Here is a 21,621-nt window from a genome sequence, read left to right on the forward strand (position 1 = left end):
CTTTCAGTTCATAACATAAGGACAAAGACAAATCGTAAAAACTATTGTGTATAGGATATTCCGCTCTTGCTATTTGCATTTGAGTTTGAAGAGTTTGAAGACAAATTTTAAATGGCTCCGCTCCGGAGTCCTCGAGTGCAAAGGGTTAAATATTCAACTTACACTGTGCGGTTCTTGCAATTCAAATATGAACTGTGCTTTTCATCTCCTCGTATGACTCAGAAGAAAAAAATTACGAAACTATAGTAAAAAAAAAAGATACTAGAGTCAGAAATGTTGCCAAAAATTTGTTTGCCGTGACGGTGCAGCCGAGTTCGCGTTCCAATAGTTGCGCGCGAACGGCTTCAATAACCGCGCGACTTATCCCGACATCGCGTCCTCCCACTTTTCATCCCTTTCGCCGATAGGGGAGTTCACCCTCGAACCGCGTTCGCGTCGAGATCTTATCGCGACACCAAGTGGCGTCTCATTTCCGTCAACCCTAAAGTCTCCTTCAGCCTCTCGTCTGAAGCCGAAGGCGTCGTCTACATCCTCCTCGCGCTTCACGTCGCGTCGTAATTTCGCTCATAACTCTTGCAACGGTTTTGTCGTTGACACGCAATCTCCCAGCCGGGCAAATATTTTGCGAGAGGAATATTTGCAGACACGTGAAATTGGACGCTAATAACGATAGCTTTTTACGACGTCCGGTTAAAAAAAAGAGTAGTAAACGGGTGTAATTTAAAAGAAAAAATGTTTCGAAATAGGACGCAATATTTTTTAAATATTTCCTCGACTTTATGGAAAAAAGATAAACCATCAAAGCCGCGAATGAATTTTATTATTAATCGTTCATTTGTATTGAATTTCACGAATAATAAAATATCATTGTGCTTGAAAATATAGCGGCCAAGTGTGTATATATATATTGCATACATATATATTAGAAATATAATTAGATTTTCGCCGTTTTTCGTCGAAATTCTTTTATTAATGCAAAATACAACGGTCGATTTAGTTAAAATATTCGCCGTTTGCATCTACCACACTTTCACCATCTCTCGACGGCGATGAAGTTATTAACCCATTTTCTAACACCAGCTTCATTAAAAAAAATTTTTTAATGTGTATCAGAGAGACCGTGTTGCATCGTCTGAAATAAGTGGTAATCAGACGGCGCGATGTCTGGAGAATATGTTGAGTAGGGAAGGACTTCCCATTCGAGATCGTACAGCGCTTATTTGACGTTATGAGCAACACGGGGCCTCGCGTTGTCATGGAGCAAAATGACTTTACGTCGTTTTGAGGCACATGCCAGTCGTTTCTTTTGAAGTGGCTGGTACAAACGATTTAACTGTTGCACGTAACGTTCCGCTGTGACCGTTTGACCCGGCGGAAGGGGCTCACAATACAATACTCCGTGTTCATCCCATCAAATACGGAGGAGTAGCTTCACACCGTGTATGTTACGTTTTGGTGTCGAAGTTGTCGATTGTCCAGGATCCACTCACGATTTCTTGCGCTTAGGGATATCATAGTAAGTATGTTCGCGGAAGCATTAAAATGTGGCTCCGGTCGGATTCGACCAATCTTGTTACCAGAGGACTAACAGGACACGACGGAAGCAATCTCTCTGTTTGTGAGGGGAAAAATATATTTTGCGCAAAATATGTTTTAAAATTGTCTGCGAGAAATCTCGTCGAGAAACGTAAACATACTAAACACACGAGAGACGACGACACACTTTTCTAAGCTCGGGGATAAGAGGTTGAAGATTCTCGAGTGCATAAATCAGGCAGATCGCGGCAAAGAGGAACGAGCAGCGGACAAGGCTTGGGGAAGATGATAATTTTACCGTGAGTGCCGATGTGGAGCTTCTACGGAGCTTAACCACAGTATTTTTCTTTCGAAGCACGATATGCGGTCGCAAGAGCCGCGAGAGTCCGGATTTGAACTTAGTTTACATCTTAAGTAGATTCCGCCGCGAGACACCGAGCGTTAGACACGGACGCTTCAAGACGCTCTAACGTCTCCGGAGCGGGAATCTCTCCGGGCGAAACTCGAAACCCAATAACGCCGCGATACTTTCACTCTCGCTCGCTGAATCCCGGCGAAAACGATCGCGGAAAACTTCATTAAGCATTTGATCGCTCGCGCCGGCCTCCTCTGTCGGCGATGCCCTCGCCCCGTGTAAAGGTTTTCCTTAAGTTTTACCTTAGGTTTTACCAGATTACCTAACTCGCAATTTGTCATCGAGCTTAATCGCGTAACAGGCAAAGAATCAACTGCGAAATTGCGAAAAGAAAACGGAGGAAGGTAGGATAGAGAAAGAGGGAAATATTTGGTCAACTAAAGAATGTGGATTTGATCCGTTCGTTTCGAATGAACGTCAGACCAGAAAAGCGACTCGATCAATATTGGAGGGCGGGGAGGGGGGAGGGGGAGCTGAAATTTACGATCGAAACAAGAAACAACCTTGTATCGCTGAAGAGGGTTCGAAGTGGGTCAAAACTTTCGGTCCGTCGACCTCTTTCCTATTTATTCGACTGTCTAAGAGTCTCGGCATCTTTTCCTCGAGAAAACTACCCCATATAGTTGTCTTACATTCGTTATTCCATTTCATCTCATCCCGATGCGGGGAAAGTCGGTCGACTGTAAATAAGTGTGAGGAAAATCAAGTGAATGCATGCGATTCACCGATGAACCGCTTTGTGGCTCTCTCTGTTTCACGCTCGACATTTGTCTCGGTCCGTTCACTTGGAATCGACTCGATGAGACGTGGACCGAGTTAATAGACTAACGATTCGATCTTCATGATCAATCTCCGTTCACGCCGATGTCACTCGAGCTCCCTCGTCGCTTTTACGAGGCGCTCACATTTACGAGTATCGCTTTTTGTGAGCGTGATCGGTCGGTTATAAAATAAATTATTCATGCCGCTTACGTAGCTCTCTACGTTTCGCCGATAATGTAAACATTCTCGATCGGGTCTCCGCCGATGCAGACCGCGTTCCACGGGTGCCTTCATTAGTGCGTCGTCGTGTTTCCGGCTTGGAGCAATTAATAAAAAGGAATCGTCCGATCCGACTCGATTTAGAATCGCCGTCCCCGTAATTATTTCCTCCGTTATGCTCTGAAATATGCGGACAGTGCCGTTGATGCGATCTATTAGCGGTTTTTTTTTTCTTCCGCACGAGTCGCCGCATTCAGAGAACGCGAGGTTACGCCCTAATTGGCCTAGATTGCCAACAATAGCGACTTTTCGAATTGGCTGAATACTGCTCGATTCGCCGTTCGCGTACGCATCTATTAACCTGTGCGTCGGTTTATATTAGTATTTGCACGCTGGATGCTTCCGATCATATTTCCCTCGTCGAAATTCCGAATTGCAGTTCGATTCTTCGACATTTCGAAACATCGTGATAATCAAATTAATTGTGGCGGTAGTAACGTAATTTTGTCGAGAGATTTTAAACAGTGTAACGTAGGAAATGTAAACAACGATTATGACAAATTATTTCTGTGTAAATTCTCTTTCGTCTATTGATATTCGCGCATTCAACGTATTAATAGAAAAATGGAAAGTTTTCAGATTTGCATGTGAATTTAATGCAAGTTGGTTTAGAAATTTTTTTTTTTTGAACGATATGTAATTGGAATCAGAGAGTAGAAGCTGTATATATACTTTTTAATTGAAAAATTGAGTGAATTTCGACGAGATGATTGTCGGACGCGACTTTTATGGCAAAACATAATAAACTTCCTTTTGATTTTCGAGTTTCAGTTTTCCGAATCTTTTTATCACGACCTTTTAACTGATAGTCAATATTGATGCATTCATATCGACTGAAAACAGACAGTTTCTATTTACTAGACGTATATTTTTTGCGAAATTCGAGGACGATATAGGAGGAATATCCAACCGAAATTTGTCAATAGATCGAGTCGAAATGTAACATTTCTCCACACAGACACATTACGGACACGCGTGCCAGCGGCGGCCAGCGGAAAAATTGAAAATCCATATCGAAACAACGTTTTCCTTTTTTAGAGAAAGCAATTTGTATCTATTAAGAGCGAACGATCGATACCTGTTACACCTTAACAATGCGTTTAGCGAATTAAGTCTGACAAATGCAAGCGCATCGAGCGCATCGTACCTTTTGTTTAACGTTGCTTGCATTTTGCATTCCGATGCAGTCTCGTTTTTTGATAAAATTGGGGTATAAAAACATTTCAAGTTCTATCGAAAGTTGAATAACTGAGACGAGATGATGATCGTCCGCGACATCGTCTCATCGGCGAAGAAACGCGACTTCCAATTCGCGGAGGAGAGGCTAAAAAATACCCGAGGACCGTGACTGTTTGTATGTGACGTGAATTCGATTTGAAACGCAAAGTGAAGATGCAGACGTTCGAAATGAACGCGAAAGAGAGGCTCCTAATGAGCTCGCTCTTTTGCGCGATGTCGAAGCGCGTCGATGTCGAAGCAGCAGCGGTTACTGTCGTGCACTAGCAAGCTTCCATTGACCATCGCAAACTAAATTTCCGATAATTGCTTTCCGCGCCGTCTAAAATGATAATTAAATTCCTGGTTGCGTTCGTACCTGTGGCATACCGTTGTCGTCATAATGGCTTTCCATGAGCGAGTAAGAGAAGTCGTGGTCGCATCTATCTCTGCATGAACGAAATTATGTTTCCACTCACTCCTCCCCCTATTTTTTTTCTCACACACACACACACACACACACTCTCTCTCTCTCTCTCTCTCTCTTTCTCTCTCTGCTTTTTTATTTCGAGAGAAGTGATGCAAATTTTATTTATCGAAGTTAGATTAGCGAGGGAAGTGGATTCCCCTGCGTTCTAAAATGGCTTCTTTTTAGCTTCAAGCAAAGTTGCTTTGTTTAGAGTGCGTGTGAGAGCGATTTGACGTCAAAATATTTTTTTTTTCTAACAGGAACACGAGTCATTCGTCCGAAAACGAAAGCAGAAATATTTTCGCTCGAAACAAGAATGTGTTTTTTATTATTGTTTAAAGTAAAATCTCTTTTGTGCCAACAGTAAACAGTTGAAACGAAATAATTTTGTTAAAAGTTGTTTTCGTCGTGGATGGTTTTACTGTCCGGTACTGTCAGTCGATCCAAGGAGAATTTCGGATCTTGAGATCCCCCCCTCAAACGACCGTAAAAATATTCGATGCGTGTTATCGATAAAAAAAATATTCGCTCGCTCGGCACTACACTCGCTGATTCGCGATGTCATTCCCCGACTTCTTCTCCCTTTCATTATCAAGTTTGATTCGATAACGTTCACTTTTACGCCTTCGGCGCGCGACCTATTTAACTGACCGTCCTTCAAGTCCGGAGGAAAGTTGAATTATCAGAAAGAACGAGTTGGGAAACGCAATAATCGAGTTTTCGTTAGACGTCAGTTAGACTCATTCGCGGGTAACGCGGCGTGGGCATGCAAAACAATTAGCAGCGTACAATGCATCCCGAGTCCGAATTGTTTGGAACACGCGACGTAATCCGCCATTAATATTAAATGTCACACGAAATATCAGCTCCACGGTTTTGATAATTGGATTAAGCGGAAAGAATTGCAGAGCCACGTTAAAATATCTGCGATAATTCCCGCCTTTTCAATAATACACGAGCAACCGCGCAACCACACGCATCCCCATACTCGTTTCGTCGTGACTCTCCGCGGCCACGTGTGCCGATCGTAAATCGCTAATCGCGACTTAGCGTGAAGAGCCTCGTAAAATAACAACCCCCTTCCGAAGCAGCTGGAGACGTTCGTAGAAAATTCCAAGGCGAAACGTCCTTTTGTTCTCGGCGCAGAATTTTTCATAACATTGCTGCCGCCGCGATCAATAGTCCGACCTGCAAAAGTCCGTACGAAAAATAAGGCCAATTTGAAGAGATCCGTCATTTTTCTGTTCTCATTAAGCAACCTTAATGCAAAGGAGAGAGAGAGAGAGAGAGAGAGAGAGATATCGTCGCACAGCCGAGTGGAATATCATTACCGTCGCTAAGCGGGTGCGACGGTGCGCGCGTCCATTGCACGCGTTCGTACGTCCCGCTGCGGGCGGCCGGTTGCGCGCGCGGTCCGCGCGCAGTTTCCGGTGAGGCGCGTGGTGGCGCCACTTGCGGGCGACGTCGACGCAGGCAGCGCCGCGCATCGTCGGAAGCGAACGGAACTGGCCGAGAGACAGAGGGGAACGAGGCAGACTCGTCCGCGTTCCGCCGAGGTGGTGCAGTTTTGCAAGTGTCGCGTAGAGTGTAGTGTTTTTCTTCCTCTCTCTCTTCACCCCTCCCCGTTTCCGCGCAGTGTGCAGTGTGGCGTCGATGAGGCCGCCCGTACCTCTCCCCGATGACTGAGTAGTGTGCATTTAGGTAAATCATTCTGATTATTTCTGCGCGCGACCGCGCCCCGCGCGATCGCGATCGTCGAAAACCGACGCCGACTACCGCCACCGTGGCGGCGGGGCGACTACGACGACGGTGGCCGCGGCGACGACGCGACAACGACATCGACCACGTCGCCGACGAACGACCACGACAACGGCGACGACGAGAGCAGCGAGAGCTCGCTATGATCTCGCAACGACGGAGCTCGTGGCGACGGAGAGAGAGAGAGAGAGAGACAGAGCCGTTCTGTGGCGTGCGCCATCATCGTACCGGACACGCCGGCGTGTCCTCGACGCCGATATTAGCCGCGAATAACCGGACATACGTGTAACCGGCCGAGTTGAGTCCGGGCACTGCAACGGATAACGGGACGGCCAAGTGAGCTCGTGTCGAGAAAGGCACGCTGATACGTTTTACGAAGGACACGAGTCGTTCTTAGAAAACTCGCCGAGACACCGCTGCTCTTTCTCTCTCTCTCTCTCTCTCTCTCTCTTTCCCTTCCCCCTTCTTTCTCGCGCTCTTTCTCTATCGCACTTCTCTCTCTCTCTCTCTCTCTCTCCCTCTTCCTTTCTAGCTCTTTCTCGCTCGCACGGCGGGTCGTTCTCGCATGGCGTCGGGATTAAAGCGACGACGCTCTGCCGGCACGCGCCATGCGAGCCGCCGAATAACGACGGTATGCGATTTGCTCCTCGTCGATTCGCGAGACCGTGTCGGCGAATATCGGTGGCGCGAAACTGCGCTCTCGCGGCATCGTGCTCTCACTCACTCGTTCGTTCACTCGCTCGCTCGCTTACATGTCGATAGCGACGTCGACAACTCGTATCTCTTAGGGCGCTCTCTCGGCCGAGCGAGTCGATACGGCGCGAGGCGGCGGGCCAGATCGAACGATCGGTTCTCTCGCATGCACCCAGTTGCACCGACGGTCTGGATTAACTACTACTGTGCCGGCGATATGCCGCCGCTCCCCTCCCCGCCGCGCTTCTGTTCGCGATGTGGAGACGACTCGGCTGCTTCAACTTGGACCTATAACCGGCATCGGTTCGCATCGTCGAACATGTCCGCCGATCTAATGATTTTTTAATCGAACGGTTAATTCCTCTCGCGTGACTGCATTTTTAATTTCGGCAACGAAAAAAAAATGAGAATTTCATCAGCGAATGTGAACGTAGCACGAGCCGGTTTTGCGATTACCCTCGGTGTAGTGCGGTTTTCGTCGTGGATTCACGAGAATATTAGATATTTAATTTCCACGTCATTTGTCTCGGGTTTTCTTTCTCTCTCTCTCTCTCTCGTCGTCATGCGGAGTTTGCAACGTGATCCTTCTTTCGAGCTCGACGAGCGGGGTAGTAATTTTCGTGCGGAATTAACGTTGCTCAGTGCGACCAGTTTCCGACAGGCAGCTATTGAGGCGACGAGGAACAGCGAGAAAGAGGGAGAGAGAGAAAGAGAAAGATAGAGAAAACGATATATCAAACTCACGCCGTCGGTTTTCTTTTTGCTGCGACTGTACCGCCGCTTCTGGTCGACGACTCTCGCATCTGCGTGCCTTTTTCCACGCGCTCGATACGCGCCGAATGCGTGCTTTTTTTCACCGCCGAACAATGCCGTTTTCTGACCCGCCGCGCTGCAATTATTCCTCATTCGTTCTCTCCACTCGCTCGCTCGCATTCGGAGAGGAAATTCTCCGATCGCTCGGACAGTCGCATCGGCGCCCCTTAACAAATCCCCGAGTCCTCAGTCCGCCCCAACCGTTATTACGTTACTACCTGACTTCTCCGGATTTGACTTCGCACAAGTGCGCGAGAAAGAAGGGAAAGAGAGGCCCGGTCTCGCTTCGTCGAGACTCCGTAGCGAAGGATGAATTTCGGCCGGAGTCCACGGCCTCGAGACAATCGCGATGAAACGTTCCCGAGCCCTTGAACAGATACCCGCGGTAGCTGGTAAATGGTCAATTGCGAACGGTTATCTGCTGCTCGCTGATAGTTGGAACGGTCGACCGTTGTTGTTCGTCGTCGGCACGGGAGATCGGACGAAAGGAAGCCGATTACGCGCGTCGGGTTTACGTCGGTCGGTCGGTCGGTCGGTGAGTGACGCACGTGTGTCTCGAGGAGCGCGGGGAAGGAAGAACGTGTAGGAACTGAATTAATAGGGTGTCTCGTGGCTTCGAGATACGCCGCGAGTGGTACGCCTCTCGAGAGAAAGAGAGAGAAGCATCGTCGGGATCGTGCGAGAGCAGGAGTGCTGCGGGAAGTAATAAAAGTTGCAAATGGGTCTCAGGATTAAAGAAGAAAAATTTCGAGTTCGCACGAGAGAGAGAGAGAGAGAGAGAGAGAGAGACGGCCGGAGATCCACGTGTCTCCACGCTGCGGCGCGACCGAGGAGGATTAGATAATTCGCCATTAAATGGCCTATTCCGGGGATCGACGGGGGTCAGAAACGGCGCGTTCCCATGCGTACGTTTACGCGCGCGTAATGACACGAGAGCAGAGCCGGTTTATGCCCGGGTTACATAAAAACCTGTTTATCTCGAGCGCCGCGGAATCCGTATCGCTCCGTCGGCCGAACATTGTGCTGCGTCGACGTCTCTCTCTCCTCGTGTCGGATACGAGAGAAACGAGATCGACGCGCGAGAACGGCCACATTCCGCGACGCGGGCGAGAAAGTCTCGCTCGCAGGAGCGATGAACGATGCGGCGACATATCATCCATAAGGTCGTGCGTCGGATCTCTTTAGACAAACAGAGAGAGAGAGAGGGAGAGACGTTGGTTCGCGAATTGTCTTTCGCGGTTTTGCAGCGACGTGCGTGCAACGACCCGCGGCGTCGTCTTACGGCGGAGACCTCCGAATGGGTATCGACGAATAATTGAGAAGAACGCCGACGGTAACAACCGTAATTCTGATTTATACGATTGGCCTTTCGGCGGGGCCGCGTCATTAAACTCCGCTTATGCTAAACGCACGCGTAACGGAACGCGCTCGCGGATTGCACTAAATTCCACAGTCCAATTGCATCGCACGGACTGCAGCAGAGCGAAACGACTGCAGTCGCCTGCATGGCCGATTAGAAGACAGGCAGAGAGAGAGAGAGAGACAAAGGGAAGGATAACGCTGCGTGTGTCTCCGTTTCCGATAAGTGCGACGCGCGCCGTTTATCACGTCTCCCCACGCTACGCTTGTTCCATTAATTTCTACAGAATTGTAAAAAAAAAGTAACGCTTTATTCCGTGCGAATATACTGTACATAAAAAGCGCCGTGCACACAGGTCGCGTGTAAAATTGAATATAGAGAAGGATATCCGCGCGGAATTATTAAATCGTAAACGCATCGCTAATTTGCGTGAATAATCCGACGATAATTACAATTGCGGCTATGTGAATAAAATGAATAGCTGGAAAGAGAGAGAGAGAGAGCGCTTGCCGCACGGCAAATAGCTTCGGTGATATACGCGGGATCGTAACGGGCATAATTAGGTCGGAAAATGCTGGAAATCTCGTAGAGTCGCTCTCACGAATCGTCGCGCAAAAGCTAATGCGCGGTGGCGGCAAGTTGCGCGACCTGAGAACAACGACGACGACGACTCGCTCGGAAAGTTGCGCGCGGAACTAAAGTGACCAAGTGAACTTCTGCACAAAGCTGTCGGCGAAGCGCGATAAACGTACGCAACGTGGAAGAAAATGCGACGCACGCGTGTCCTCGACTTCCTCGCTTTTATTGCGTCTCGAGTGCGCGACGAGTCCGTTACGAGCCGCAACATTTCGCGAACCGTTGGAGACGTCTGAAACGAAGGCTCGCGCGCGACGTCAGCGCGGGAGATTTACATAACGTTTCGCTCCTCGGAGCCGTTTCCCCGTTCGGATTTTTCGTTTCAAGCCAGTCCACCTCGAACACGATGTAATCTCGCGCTATTTAAAGTGGACGTCGATTCCGTCGCTCCGACGAAGGAAAATTGCCCGCGCCGGGACGAGCGTTGGAAAGCTTTATTTTTCTTTTTTTTTTTTTTTTGTATCCCGCACATTTTTCATCGCAAATTTCTCCTTTGAATGTAACGTCGCGCCCAGATGGTGTTCCATCGATCTGAAGCTCCGTACGGGAGAAACGCGCGAATCCGTGTCTCGTGTGGAAGCGTTGGAAACTTCGGACTCTATGCACGTTTTCATCGCCTGGTTTCTCTTAAATGTGACGTCACGTATGATACGGACATTTATCGATCGGGTGAGCTCCGTTCTCGAGGATTCGCGCGCGGAGTTCGTAGCGCCGCGTGCATTCAGCGAAAACTTCGGTCTTTACATGGCTTTTTATCGCGCTCTTCCCCGGTTCTACCGTTCGTACAAACGACGTTTGCAGCGGGAAATCCCGACAATATGCTGCTTCTCCGCACTCACACACACACACACACACACACATACACACTCCGTCCGAAATCTCGAACGTGATTCCGCGCTTAGAAGCTTATCGATTCGGAACTTGAAACGATGATCATCACTCGGCGATCACGAGCTCGCGTTAGGAACTCTGGACTTCGTGCGCGAAGTCCCTCGTTTCTTTCGCAGATGTAATGTCATATTTAAAATTAAACTCGAGTCGTGCCGATCGGGAACTGAAGCTCCGAGCGGATCGCTCGCCGTGCGAATGCGCGTCGTTTCGAGCGAGCGAGCGCATCCGGAAACTCCGGGCTCGGCGCGTGATTATCGCGGATCTCCTCCCGGTTTGCACGCGCGCGCTCAGCGGCGGAAAATTCTGAGCGATTTTCTTACGGGAAGTCCGCGGTTCTCTCGCGCGAGAGAGCGCGGGGAACGCGCGTGTGCGTGTGTATGCGCGCGCCAGCAGAAACGCGTCGTTCTGCACTTCGTAACGGACCGACACCGAGCAAACCTGTCCTGTATCGTAGCCGCGCCGCTCGTAGGGGCCCCTCAATGAAAGAGCAAGAGAGAGAAAGATAGGGAGAGAGAGAAGGGATTCAGTGAGGGCCCCCTTCTCTCTTTCTTCCTCCCTCTTCTGTTTTCCTTTAGAGAGAGAGAGAGAGAGAGAGAGAACGGCGGTACCTACATCTCGGCAGAGAAGTTCTCTCCGCCGCTGCATTTGCAGCAGCCTATCGATCGCCGGTTCCGCCGACAACCGTGGCGGCGGAGGCGGTGGCGACTGCGACTGCAATTAACATTAGCCGGCTGAAAAATAATGCGCGCGGAATGCGCCGCTCGATCGCGCCCGCGAACTCTTTCGACCCTCTCTCGTTTCGGCTCTTAGTTTTTTCGCCTCCTTTCCTTTTCGTCGCGAGCTTTCGCCTCTCCCCGGTTTTTCGAACGACGCGCGCGCGCGAGAGAGGACTCGGGCTGCTCGCGAGAAAAATTTCAACGCGCGAGTTTAATTCGGGAAGTAATTAGTAATATTTTAATTTTAATTACCGTTTCACCGTATAATTTCTATTCCTCCTTCTCTCTCGCGTTTTTCTTCCTTTTCTGCCAGAAAGGATAATTGTCCCGGCCTCACTTGCAATATTGCCGTTCCACCTCTCTCCGTGCATCTCGCGTTGATGAATTAATCGCGAATCGACGGCCGAATCACGCGTCTTCATTCCGCAGTTTTATCGCCAGGACGAAATCAAGTTCACGTCGCGCGTGTGACGTTTGCCCGACGAGCCGGCGATTTTCAACGCGTCGATGTCGCGCGGGAGTTCGCGAAAACGCCCCCACGTTGGATTTCGCCAAGTGTCCGGGACGCGAGCGTTCCTCGCGCCGATGGTGCTGTGCTGGTGGCGGTCAAATTTCATTTTCGTTTCGCCGATTGCCGAGTGAAAGTGTTGGGCGCGTCACGCCGAAATGTGATCGCCGATTGAATTGACTGTGAATCGGGAAAACGACGTTCATTTCGCTGCGAATAATAACGCTTCGCTTCATGGATCTTGGGACTCTGAAAGGGGGAAGATCCCTATGACGTGTAAATTATAGTATTCGGTGGATTTGCGAGAGACGTTCCTCTGTTCTATCGTGTCGCAATGACGAGTAACGTTGTCACCGATGAACAGGGCGAGACGATTGGGAATACTGGAAGCAGACAGACTCGACTCGTCTCTGTTTGCCGAACGCTCCTGGTAGTGTGGCAAGACCGAATTTATTCGCAGATTCTGGTACCTCCGATAATTTCCCGATTCACCTAACTTAATAAAGCGGTGTATCACATACCCGAAATCGCGCTGCACCAACGCCGGCGGGTCGCGCTATTGTTATGCTAATTTCGCAAGTTCGCTCCAGACCGTTCGTTTCCGCGGATTCTCAACGCGCTGATAAATAAATTGCGCCGGTGATCTCTCTCGTCGGGTTTGTGAGAGTTCGCGAATTTTATCGGCTTCACGAGTTTACTTTGGAAGTCGAATCCAAGTATCTCCCTTTTAATTATTTCGATTTTACGCGATTTTTTCACCTCCCTTTTCTCTTGCCTTTAATCTCTTTGCTGAATCTTTCCGATAATTTAATACACCGCTCGAGACAGTCGGAACGGTCGCATCGAACGTGCACACACGGTAGAAAATTTTGTGTTAAAAACAGTTCGTTGAAATTTCGTGTTACTTTAATGTGGAGTGTGCGTTAAAAAATATACAAATATAATGTTAAATCCACGTATTCATTTGCGTTAATTTTACATTTTATACCCATGTACTTTTTAACACTTTCCCCTCGTGTCGAAGTGACGTGAAATTTCGGTGGACCGTTTTTAATAATTATTCGAAATATTTTACTCTGCATGTATAAGCATAGTTCGGCTAAATAATTTTCATAAACCAAGCGCGAGATAAAGTAAATAGACGAGGCGTGTAAATACGTTTATCAAAAATCGCGATAAGATACCAGGTGTGTTCGCGATACTGTCAATATTGCCCACAATATTGCGACACGGACCGTTCGAAGAAGCGACCTTCCTGACTGTTCCGGCCGTGTGATGTGACATCGCGACATCGCCCCGTTTAATTTTGCAAGCCAGATTTCACAACGGACGCGTGTCTCTGATTTCAGTGCAAGGACTGAGCATATCTGGGAACGCTTGAGAAGCACGTCCCCCGAGACTCCCCCGGCCAAAATCACTCGTCTAACCTCTCCCCTGTCCTCCTCGCCCTCCTCCGCACCCCTCCCCTCCGAGAAAGTCTCCCATCGAAGCCACAGGATCCGTAACCTCGCAATGGACGGCATGGACAACAAGCCGGTGCTGAACGATGATCCCTCGGTCACCCTGACCATCCGGCTGATTATGCAGGGGAAGGTAAGGCTATTCGTTATATTGGCACAATGGTTTCATCGAGTTACACTACGCACCTCTTCGCTCGAATGCGTTTAACCGTGTTTATAAAGCAGCCTTGCGTGGCTCGATCCGACGGTTCCACTCGCTCGCCCATCACCCGCTTTTCTCGATTTTTTGTCCGCGAGACGCGAAACGTCTCGCTGGAAAGGTTACAAGCGAGAAGTAGCGCGAGAATTCGCGAGAAATCCAACTGATTTCGCGACATTTCCCGAAGGACGGTATTTTATTCGCCGGCCGATGAACGGTCCCACAGCTTGATCTGAATTCGCCCCTCGCTCCGACGGATCCTCTCTTTCTTCGTTTCTCATTGCGGATATTGGCACGCCTAATTACCCGACTTACCGCGAAATTGGAGAAGCAGAGGTAAGGGGATAATGCGCGCGATATCGAGGACGGAAAATTCGCCACGGTGAAATCGCCACCTATGTACGATGTGTGTATGTACGTCCGTGAGATCTCGTCGTGTCGAATAACCTCCCCTCTCCCCCCCTCCCCCCCCATTACCCCCGAATGTATGAATTGATATCGGTTTCTCGAGTCGCGCATTGGACTCTCGGAGCGAAAACTTGCACACTTGTCGCTTGCTCCAGTTCCGAACACATCGAGCGCGCCTGATTTCGCATTGTTTGTAAAGTGCACGCCTTTAAATTTCAATTTAGCATTAAAAATACCAACAACACGTTTTCTATGTTCATTATCGAGCATTTCGTCATTTATTTCTCGTTTTTCATTACGGGGGAGGGGACTCCGACAGTCGAGAACACCAGGACACTCTGACAATCGGGGCGACGAATAAGTGCGCGAATATCTAAGCATCCACCCGTCGATTATCACTTCGGTCCGCATAATAATAACGTATCCGTCGGTGTTCCGAGAAAACGACATAATTATTTGGCTCGGGGCATGCCGACGATAAATCTCGGACGCGTCATTCCGCGATCCTCAACATCACTTCGGAGAGCGTTCCATTTTTGACAATACGCGCGAATTATTTACGAGACGCGCACACCGACCGCTTTCGACACATTGTGACCGACCGTATAACGTTCTGGCACGCAACGTGGCTCCTATTCTGTCACAATGATCGGACCGGGCTCTCCTCCGTACAATGCCGAGACACTCGTGTCCCCCTATAGGTGGGGAATTAGAGCAGCGAAGAGTGTATTAGAATTAGAATTTGCGTCGCGCGGAGTGTGCCCGCTAGTGGTAAAAGGTCAGAGAACAGAGGAGTTTCTCGAAAAGATCCTATCCTTTGCCGGCAAGATCGGGGGGTTCGTAGAGAACTTTCAACGTTTCGGACAATTCTCTCGTTGAAAATGTCGAGGGACATTTTTCCCCGCCTTTATTTTGGGAGTAGCCCGAAAATTCTCCTTTCCGTACCTTTTCCAGTCGAGCGTTTGAAACTTCCGGGATTTTGAGTTTCACGCGATTGTACCGCTGAGAAACATTAGGAAACCCGTGCGACAAACAAAGGTACTTAAAATCCACAGGTAAAACTGTGCTTTTTTATTTTACTTGGAAATTTCAAGAGTTGTGTGAGAAAATTCCCCCTCTCCTTTCGGTATTTCCTCAAGTCTGACGTTTGAAACTTTTAATTCTGAACTTTACGTGTGATGTGTACTACCGAAAGATCTTATAAAACCCGTACGATAGTAAAGGCAAAATTCAAAATTTGCCGGTAAAAGTGCCTTTTTTATTGTATGTGAGGATTTAAAGACGTTATGTACGACACCGGAAAATCGCGGGAAATTTTCCACAAGTCTTTCTTCGGAAGTGTGCGAGTAAGCACTGCGACTTAGCATCATTCGACGATGCGAACTTGAATTTAGAACGACATTAAAAAATAAAAGAGGAAACGAGAACAGAGAGGATGAGATTGAAGATCGCTATCATTATCACACTTCGTTAGTGTTATTGCAATAAGCTTCACCTGCAACAAGACGCGCATTTAAGGGTCAAGTAACCGTGTCTCTTGAGATAATGTCACTATCAAGCGATGCTGAGCTATTCGTCATTGTGAGTCGCGCATTCTGTCTCGCTGGATGTGAATTGAAACGTCGCTCCTGCATGCAAAAATATTATCGGAAGCGTCTTCGAGTTTGTGATTTTCGAGTCGGACAACCTCTGCCGAGACGTACGCGCGCTTGACACGTCGCCAAAAATTACAAATTGCTGCTCTTCTTCGCGCGATCTTCGCGTCAAATTTTTACATGCTCAGGCCGCGTACCACTCGCAAGAATGGCAAATTTTTCTTTTGCTTTTTTTTTTTATTTCTTTTTATCGGTTATCCGGCGACAAAATCACAGCTGATTTTCGCCGACGAGAAAGATAGATTCGACGGAGAATCGTCGTTTTTTTCGCGATTCGTCGCCATTTCACGTTTTTGACGTTCGTCGTTAAATGTCCCACGTTGAATTTGCATCGATTTGCAAGATAACGATTCCGTTCTCGCACTCGGAGAGCCCCCGTCGACGGTATTTTTCGGCCGATAAATCCGGGTGATTTTCGCCGAGACGGAGGAAGTTGCACGCACGGATTCCGTCGCGAATAGTTGGCGAGTATCGGATATTCGGCAAGAAGGATGAGGAGGGAGGGTGCGATCGTCGGTGTCTCGATACTCCGCGCAACTTTCGGGGTCGTGTTGCAAAATTCTCTCCTCGTATCTTTCCTTGCAGATCATCTCGCGCCGTTTGCCGAGTTTTCATAAGAGTATTCACGTGAACCGGGGCAGAGAAGGTTTCTCGTGGAATTCCGACCGGAAATCGAGAGAAAGGATAGAACGGTCGGCAAGACGGGGGACGGTTTAAAAGGACCGTCGCGCGATTACCACGAGCGTTTTAATTCCTCGATGACAAGCGAAACGTTCGCGGTTATCGGCTAAAGCGACTCTCGATTTGCGTTGTAACCTCCCCCGAGCTCCATCCCGGGCTCTCTGCCCTGCATGTCTCCCCCTTCTTTGTGTTAGATATATCCGCGAAAAGGGAAAAATCGGCACGATGCGGTTACTTTTGTCCGGGGAATTCAACCTCGGCGATCGGGGAGGGGTGGGGAGGGATCCGTTTTCCAGCGGTTTAACGACTCGTCGCAAGTCGAGCCGTTAACTACCAGTCGGGTAAAATCGAACTGAGAGAAGACCCATCACGCTGGTCTTTCTTACTTTTTCGGGGGAAAAATACTCGCACTTACGGCGTGGTAAAAAATTACAAGATACATATAAATGAAAGTCATTCCCGTTCTTATGTTTTTTTTTTTTCTTTATAAATACGGAAACGCTCCCGCGAAAGCGGCGAAGCCCCGCCGACGCCGTGCAATTCGACGAGCGTGTCGCGATAATTGCGTCAGCCGCGTGAAATTATCGCGAAGCGCTATTTTCAGAGATAGAAAGAGAGAGAGAGAGAGAGAGAGAGAGGAAGAAAAGGAGAATAGAAAAAAAGAAAGTATCAGAATAGCTTTTCACGGGACAAGTGTCAAAGTTTATTTAGTCCGTCGTCCGACTCGGCGCTCACAAGTCTGCCTACCCTCCTGTTCCTGGGAACACGTCACCTACCGCCGTCTCTGCTCGTAATTAATTATCGCACACGAGGTGCAATATCGCTCGTCGTAGCACGAGTAATTAATGTCCGCCGTCTTGGTAATTAATCCTATCAGCTAGACGCCGATGTCCTAGTCGATGCGCGGATCTTTTCGCGAGCGATCGCGCCCCTGCCAAGTTTTCCAATCCGCGCTATCTGGTGCCTTCTGGGTATTAGTGCGATAGTCGGAGATGCCAAATTTCAGGAATCTCTTTAACGGCTCGGGGCCAATTTTATTTTATTCAGTCGATTAATTCGTCTGCATCTCAAAGGTCGCCCGAAAAATAAAATACGTATAACAGAACGATAATAAAAACGGTTATGTACATATGATAAGTGATAAAATAATACAGGAAAAAAAGATTTAAGTAAATAATCACTCCGATACTCCTTAGTAAGCTCTCTTTAAAATAATTGTTTATTACTTGAATGTAGAAAAAGTGCTACATATATATAAATAATATTTACTTAATCCGAGTAAAACTTTGTTACGGAGTGTTGGAATAATTATTACTTGGATTTAGCATTTTCTTTTCTACGTGAAAGCAACAGATTGTTCGGGGAGCAATGAAAAAAAATGGTGTTTTCAAATATTCATCATATTCGCCGTATCTTTCTTATCTGTTACATACTAGACATCAAACATTTTTCTCCCGGTCTATCTAATCGTAATCTCCAATAAATATATTTACACAAACGCAATATCTCTCAACTGTTCGCTCTTATACATCAGACTGAAGCCGGAAGTGTTCGACAGAATTATTCGTCCAATGCTATTTTTCAATTGCTTCATATAATATACATGTTTACCAGGCTTATCGCAAAATATGAGATGAGTCATTAGTGGAAATGCATTCCATTGTTTCTGTGACTTATCGCACGATTATTCTCGACTGAATAACGTAGCGCAACCTGAGCCCAGGTCGGAGAACTCGCGCGAGTAACGAAACGGCGCAAATTGGGTTGGTTGTGAAAGAAAATCCCGAGGTCAGGAAGCGGAAGAAATAAAGGACCAACTTGCAAACACATCCCTACACGTACACTACACATACACGTATACACGTTCACAAGTTTATATTAAAATGCGGCGTAGAAATTACTGCATATTCCTGCATATTTGAATGCATATACTCGGCCGCTTGAAGCCCTATTCGTTTGAAGTTCGACTCTCTTTACGCCATCGATGCGCCTTATTTTTCACCTCCCCTCTCTCTTTCTCTCTTTCTTTCTCTTAGAGAGTTTCCCAACTCTCCGTCGACTCTCAGGATCTGATTCTCCCACCGCGTCCCTAAATGGAACCCCCGTCGTCGGTACGAGAAAATATTCCCGTGACAAATCTCACTATACCGGCGTTTTTTCGTCCCGACGATGATGCCGACATCGTCACGGTATATCCAGGGGTTCCTCCCCCTCTTCCTCTCTTTCTTTCTCAACCCACATCTCCTCTCATATTTTTTCCCTCCGACCCGTTTCCGCTTGTTGCTACAACAGGGTGAAAATGATCTCGTCTAGAGATTGATCGTGAAAACAAACACGGGCCGTACACTAATTACGTGTGCACTCGAGTACCGGTGAGATGATAAACAAGAACCGGTCCAAAAAGGTGGTTGTAAATATCGTGATTTCTTCTTCGCGAGCTAATTTTGTTTCTTGTTATTTTAATGTAACGTTTTTACCATTTTCCCGAATATTCACGATTTATCTTCAATCCTGTGATAATTCAAAACGCTTTTTATTTTATTTCACCGCGCCACATAATTTTAGTTCTCATATTAACAGCCATCTTTTTGATATATTACCAGATTCTCCGGTGAGTCGTTCAAAACGACTTTCATTTCTACGCATCGTCCCAAATCCACCAAGAATTTAATCAGCACGTCGAGCGATAATCTTCTCTCTCTTCATCCTTCTAATGGAAGCTATTACCGTGACACACCGATCGTTACCGGTTCGTCACGTTGCAATTCGGACATGGCCGACGCTGATTTCACAGACTTTTATTAATTATGCGCTTCTTTATCCGGCCAGCCAATGCCGCCGGCAGTCGCGCGCGTGCATTGCAAAACTGTCGCACTTTGGGAGCCTCGCAAACACGAGTAAACGGATAGTCGAGCGAGCGGCGTCTCCTTCTCGCACGAAATAAATACGTCTGGCCGCATTTTTGGCCGGCCAACGGGCGCATTATGTCTCCTCAGGAAGAGTATGCACCGTGATCTCCCTCTGGGGACGGACTGGACCTCGGCCAGGGCCAGGAGCCAATCGACTGGCGCATCGAGAATTATCGCGATTCCATTATCTTACCGATTATGGACGGACGACGGGGGTCGGTCGTGAATTAACTCGTAAATTAACACGTTCGAAAGAAGGAAAAAAAAACACACACGAAGTCGCGGATTTCCATCAAAATCCTCGACGTACGTGTGTAGTTGCTGCAAGCTCAGCGAGTATCTCACGATGTTTATTATTAATTATCGTTGTTAACTGTGTGTGGCGATAACAGGCGAATTCTCTCACATCTGCGAAAGAAATGCGCGTTTATCACGTTTCCGTTTGCAGACTCAAAACATTACCTGTTCCCCGTTTTATGCTCCCTTGACGAACGACAGCGAAGAACTATCGCTAGGAACATTGGTACCCCCCCGATCTCATCGGCTCCCGCCGTTACGCTGCGTCATTTCCGCCGTTGTTTCGCCGAACAATGTCACGGTCGTCGTGTCTCCGATCTGTCACGATACACCGGAATACGACGTAAATATTTGGCCAGGCTCCAAGCTTCAGCTTATCTACCAGCCTACGGACTCGTAGCTGTTATCCCAATATTTTCTTTCCGTCTCGGCTACGTGCTGATCAGTCTCCTTTTCCTTCTTCTTCTCCTTCTCCTTCCGCCTCCTCCTTCTCCTCTTTCTTCCTCCGTCGGTTCTCGCATTAGGAAGCTTTAGTCGAGGGATGACAATTAGTAACTCGGAAACGGGAGGGAAAGGGACGCTTCGCTCCGTGTCTCTTTGTGTTTTCTCGGCGCCGGTGTATCGTCTTCTTCCGCGGACTGGCTTTCAGGCAAATCCCTGGACTCTCCAGCGAGAGTTGGATAGCCGCCAGGGCCTTCGGCCAACCAGGCAGTCGCTCGTGTTCCTCGCATGAACCCTCGGGAATCATCTCTGGCATGCGATCATAGGAACTGCTCGGGAATTTGATCAATTTTTGCCACAGGTGCGCTGCATCTTCTCCACCAGGATCCATACGTGTGACCGGGTCGCTCTCCGGTCAGGACTTTCTTAATCTTTATCGCGAGGCGCGCGTCGTTTGTAAAGCTAGTAAATCTGCCAGGCGCGCAAAATAAATCCACTTTGAATTCCGCTTGCTCGAAGCGTCTCCCGGGGTCCCCTTTGTGACTCGGTAATTACATTCTTGTTAGTGACTTTTATAGATCCTTTTTTCACGTCACTCGCGCCACTTGTTGCACTTTGTGCTTACGACGGAGAGCGCGTTCGCTTCGCCCAAATGTCCGGAGGACAGAAAGTCGAAATAAGTGCTTGGAAATTAACTAACTTATCGTTTCATTTTGCGAACCGGTGGGTCCTTTTTATCTTCCGGATGGATATTTCAGCTGTCGATACCCCGTCATTCCGTGCAATACTGCGACGTTCCGCGAGACAACGGCGGTATTTACAGGGCGGAGTTAAGTGGAACGGTATCGGAAAACTTTTAATTCCATTTCATAAAAGTAGGTTGCACTCTCGAAACTATTGACCGACGGTGATGTGTGGCTATACATAGCTCTCTCGAGCCGCGGACGGATGCCGTCATTCGTGGGCGGAGGAGTAGAATGGCGGTTAGAGGGAAAGAGAGAGAGAGAGAAAACCACGGTCCTACCTGAGGCTGATAACGCGGCTCATCTGCGATTCGCGATCTTCGAGGATTTGCAATCTCGCGAATTTCTCGATCGCCGGTGACCCCTCGCGTCTGGCGGCTGGCCAAGCCCTCTTCCTCCTCCCCTTCCTGCTCTTCCCTCATCGTCTCGCTGTCTTCTTATTCCAGCTATATTTGCCGCGGCCGCGTGCGTCTAATTCGTCGACGATGACGCTTGTCCAGTCGCGCTACCTCGTGCACGGTCAATAGGAATTCACGACCGCCGCCGAGGAGACGACGTCGTCGTTGATTTACTTTCGCGCGCCGCGAGACGGCAGTCCCATGCAAGCGTGTAAACATAATTAGGGTCAGCGCTCGTGGAGACGGCGACGTCGTCGTCTATGCGGGAATGTTTCGCCGGCATTCGCCGCTAGTTCGCAATTTCGTGCTCGAACGTAACGCAACGTAACGCAATACAATGCAACGCAACGCGAAGCGCGACCCCCCTCCCCCCCCCCCC

General features: G+C 48.3%; 1 protein-coding gene across 5 annotated transcripts in view; it reads left to right on the top strand.

Moving 5' to 3' along the window:
- The window catches only part of LOC106746720 (poly(rC)-binding protein 3), a 99,087-nt gene that overhangs the window by 48,516 nt on the left and 28,950 nt on the right, over positions 1-21,621 (top strand). For 2 of the 5 annotated variants that reach the window (XM_014623586.1, XM_014623582.1), the window contains exon 2: positions 13,401-13,644. In XM_014623586.1, the coding sequence (XP_014479072.1) occupies positions 13,564-13,644 (81 nt within the window). In that variant the 5' untranslated portion in view covers positions 13,401-13,563. Of the gene's footprint in view, positions 1-11,535; positions 12,482-13,400; positions 13,645-21,621 lie in introns of those variants that run through there. The other 3 variants (XM_014623581.1, XM_014623583.1, XM_014623584.1) reach the window with 3 other exon arrangements.

This window comes from Dinoponera quadriceps, unplaced genomic scaffold (genome assembly GCF_001313825.1).
Source record: "Dinoponera quadriceps isolate SergipeBrazil2010 unplaced genomic scaffold, ASM131382v1 scaffold1565, whole genome shotgun sequence".
NCBI classification, from domain to species: domain Eukaryota; kingdom Metazoa; phylum Arthropoda; class Insecta; order Hymenoptera; family Formicidae; genus Dinoponera; species Dinoponera quadriceps.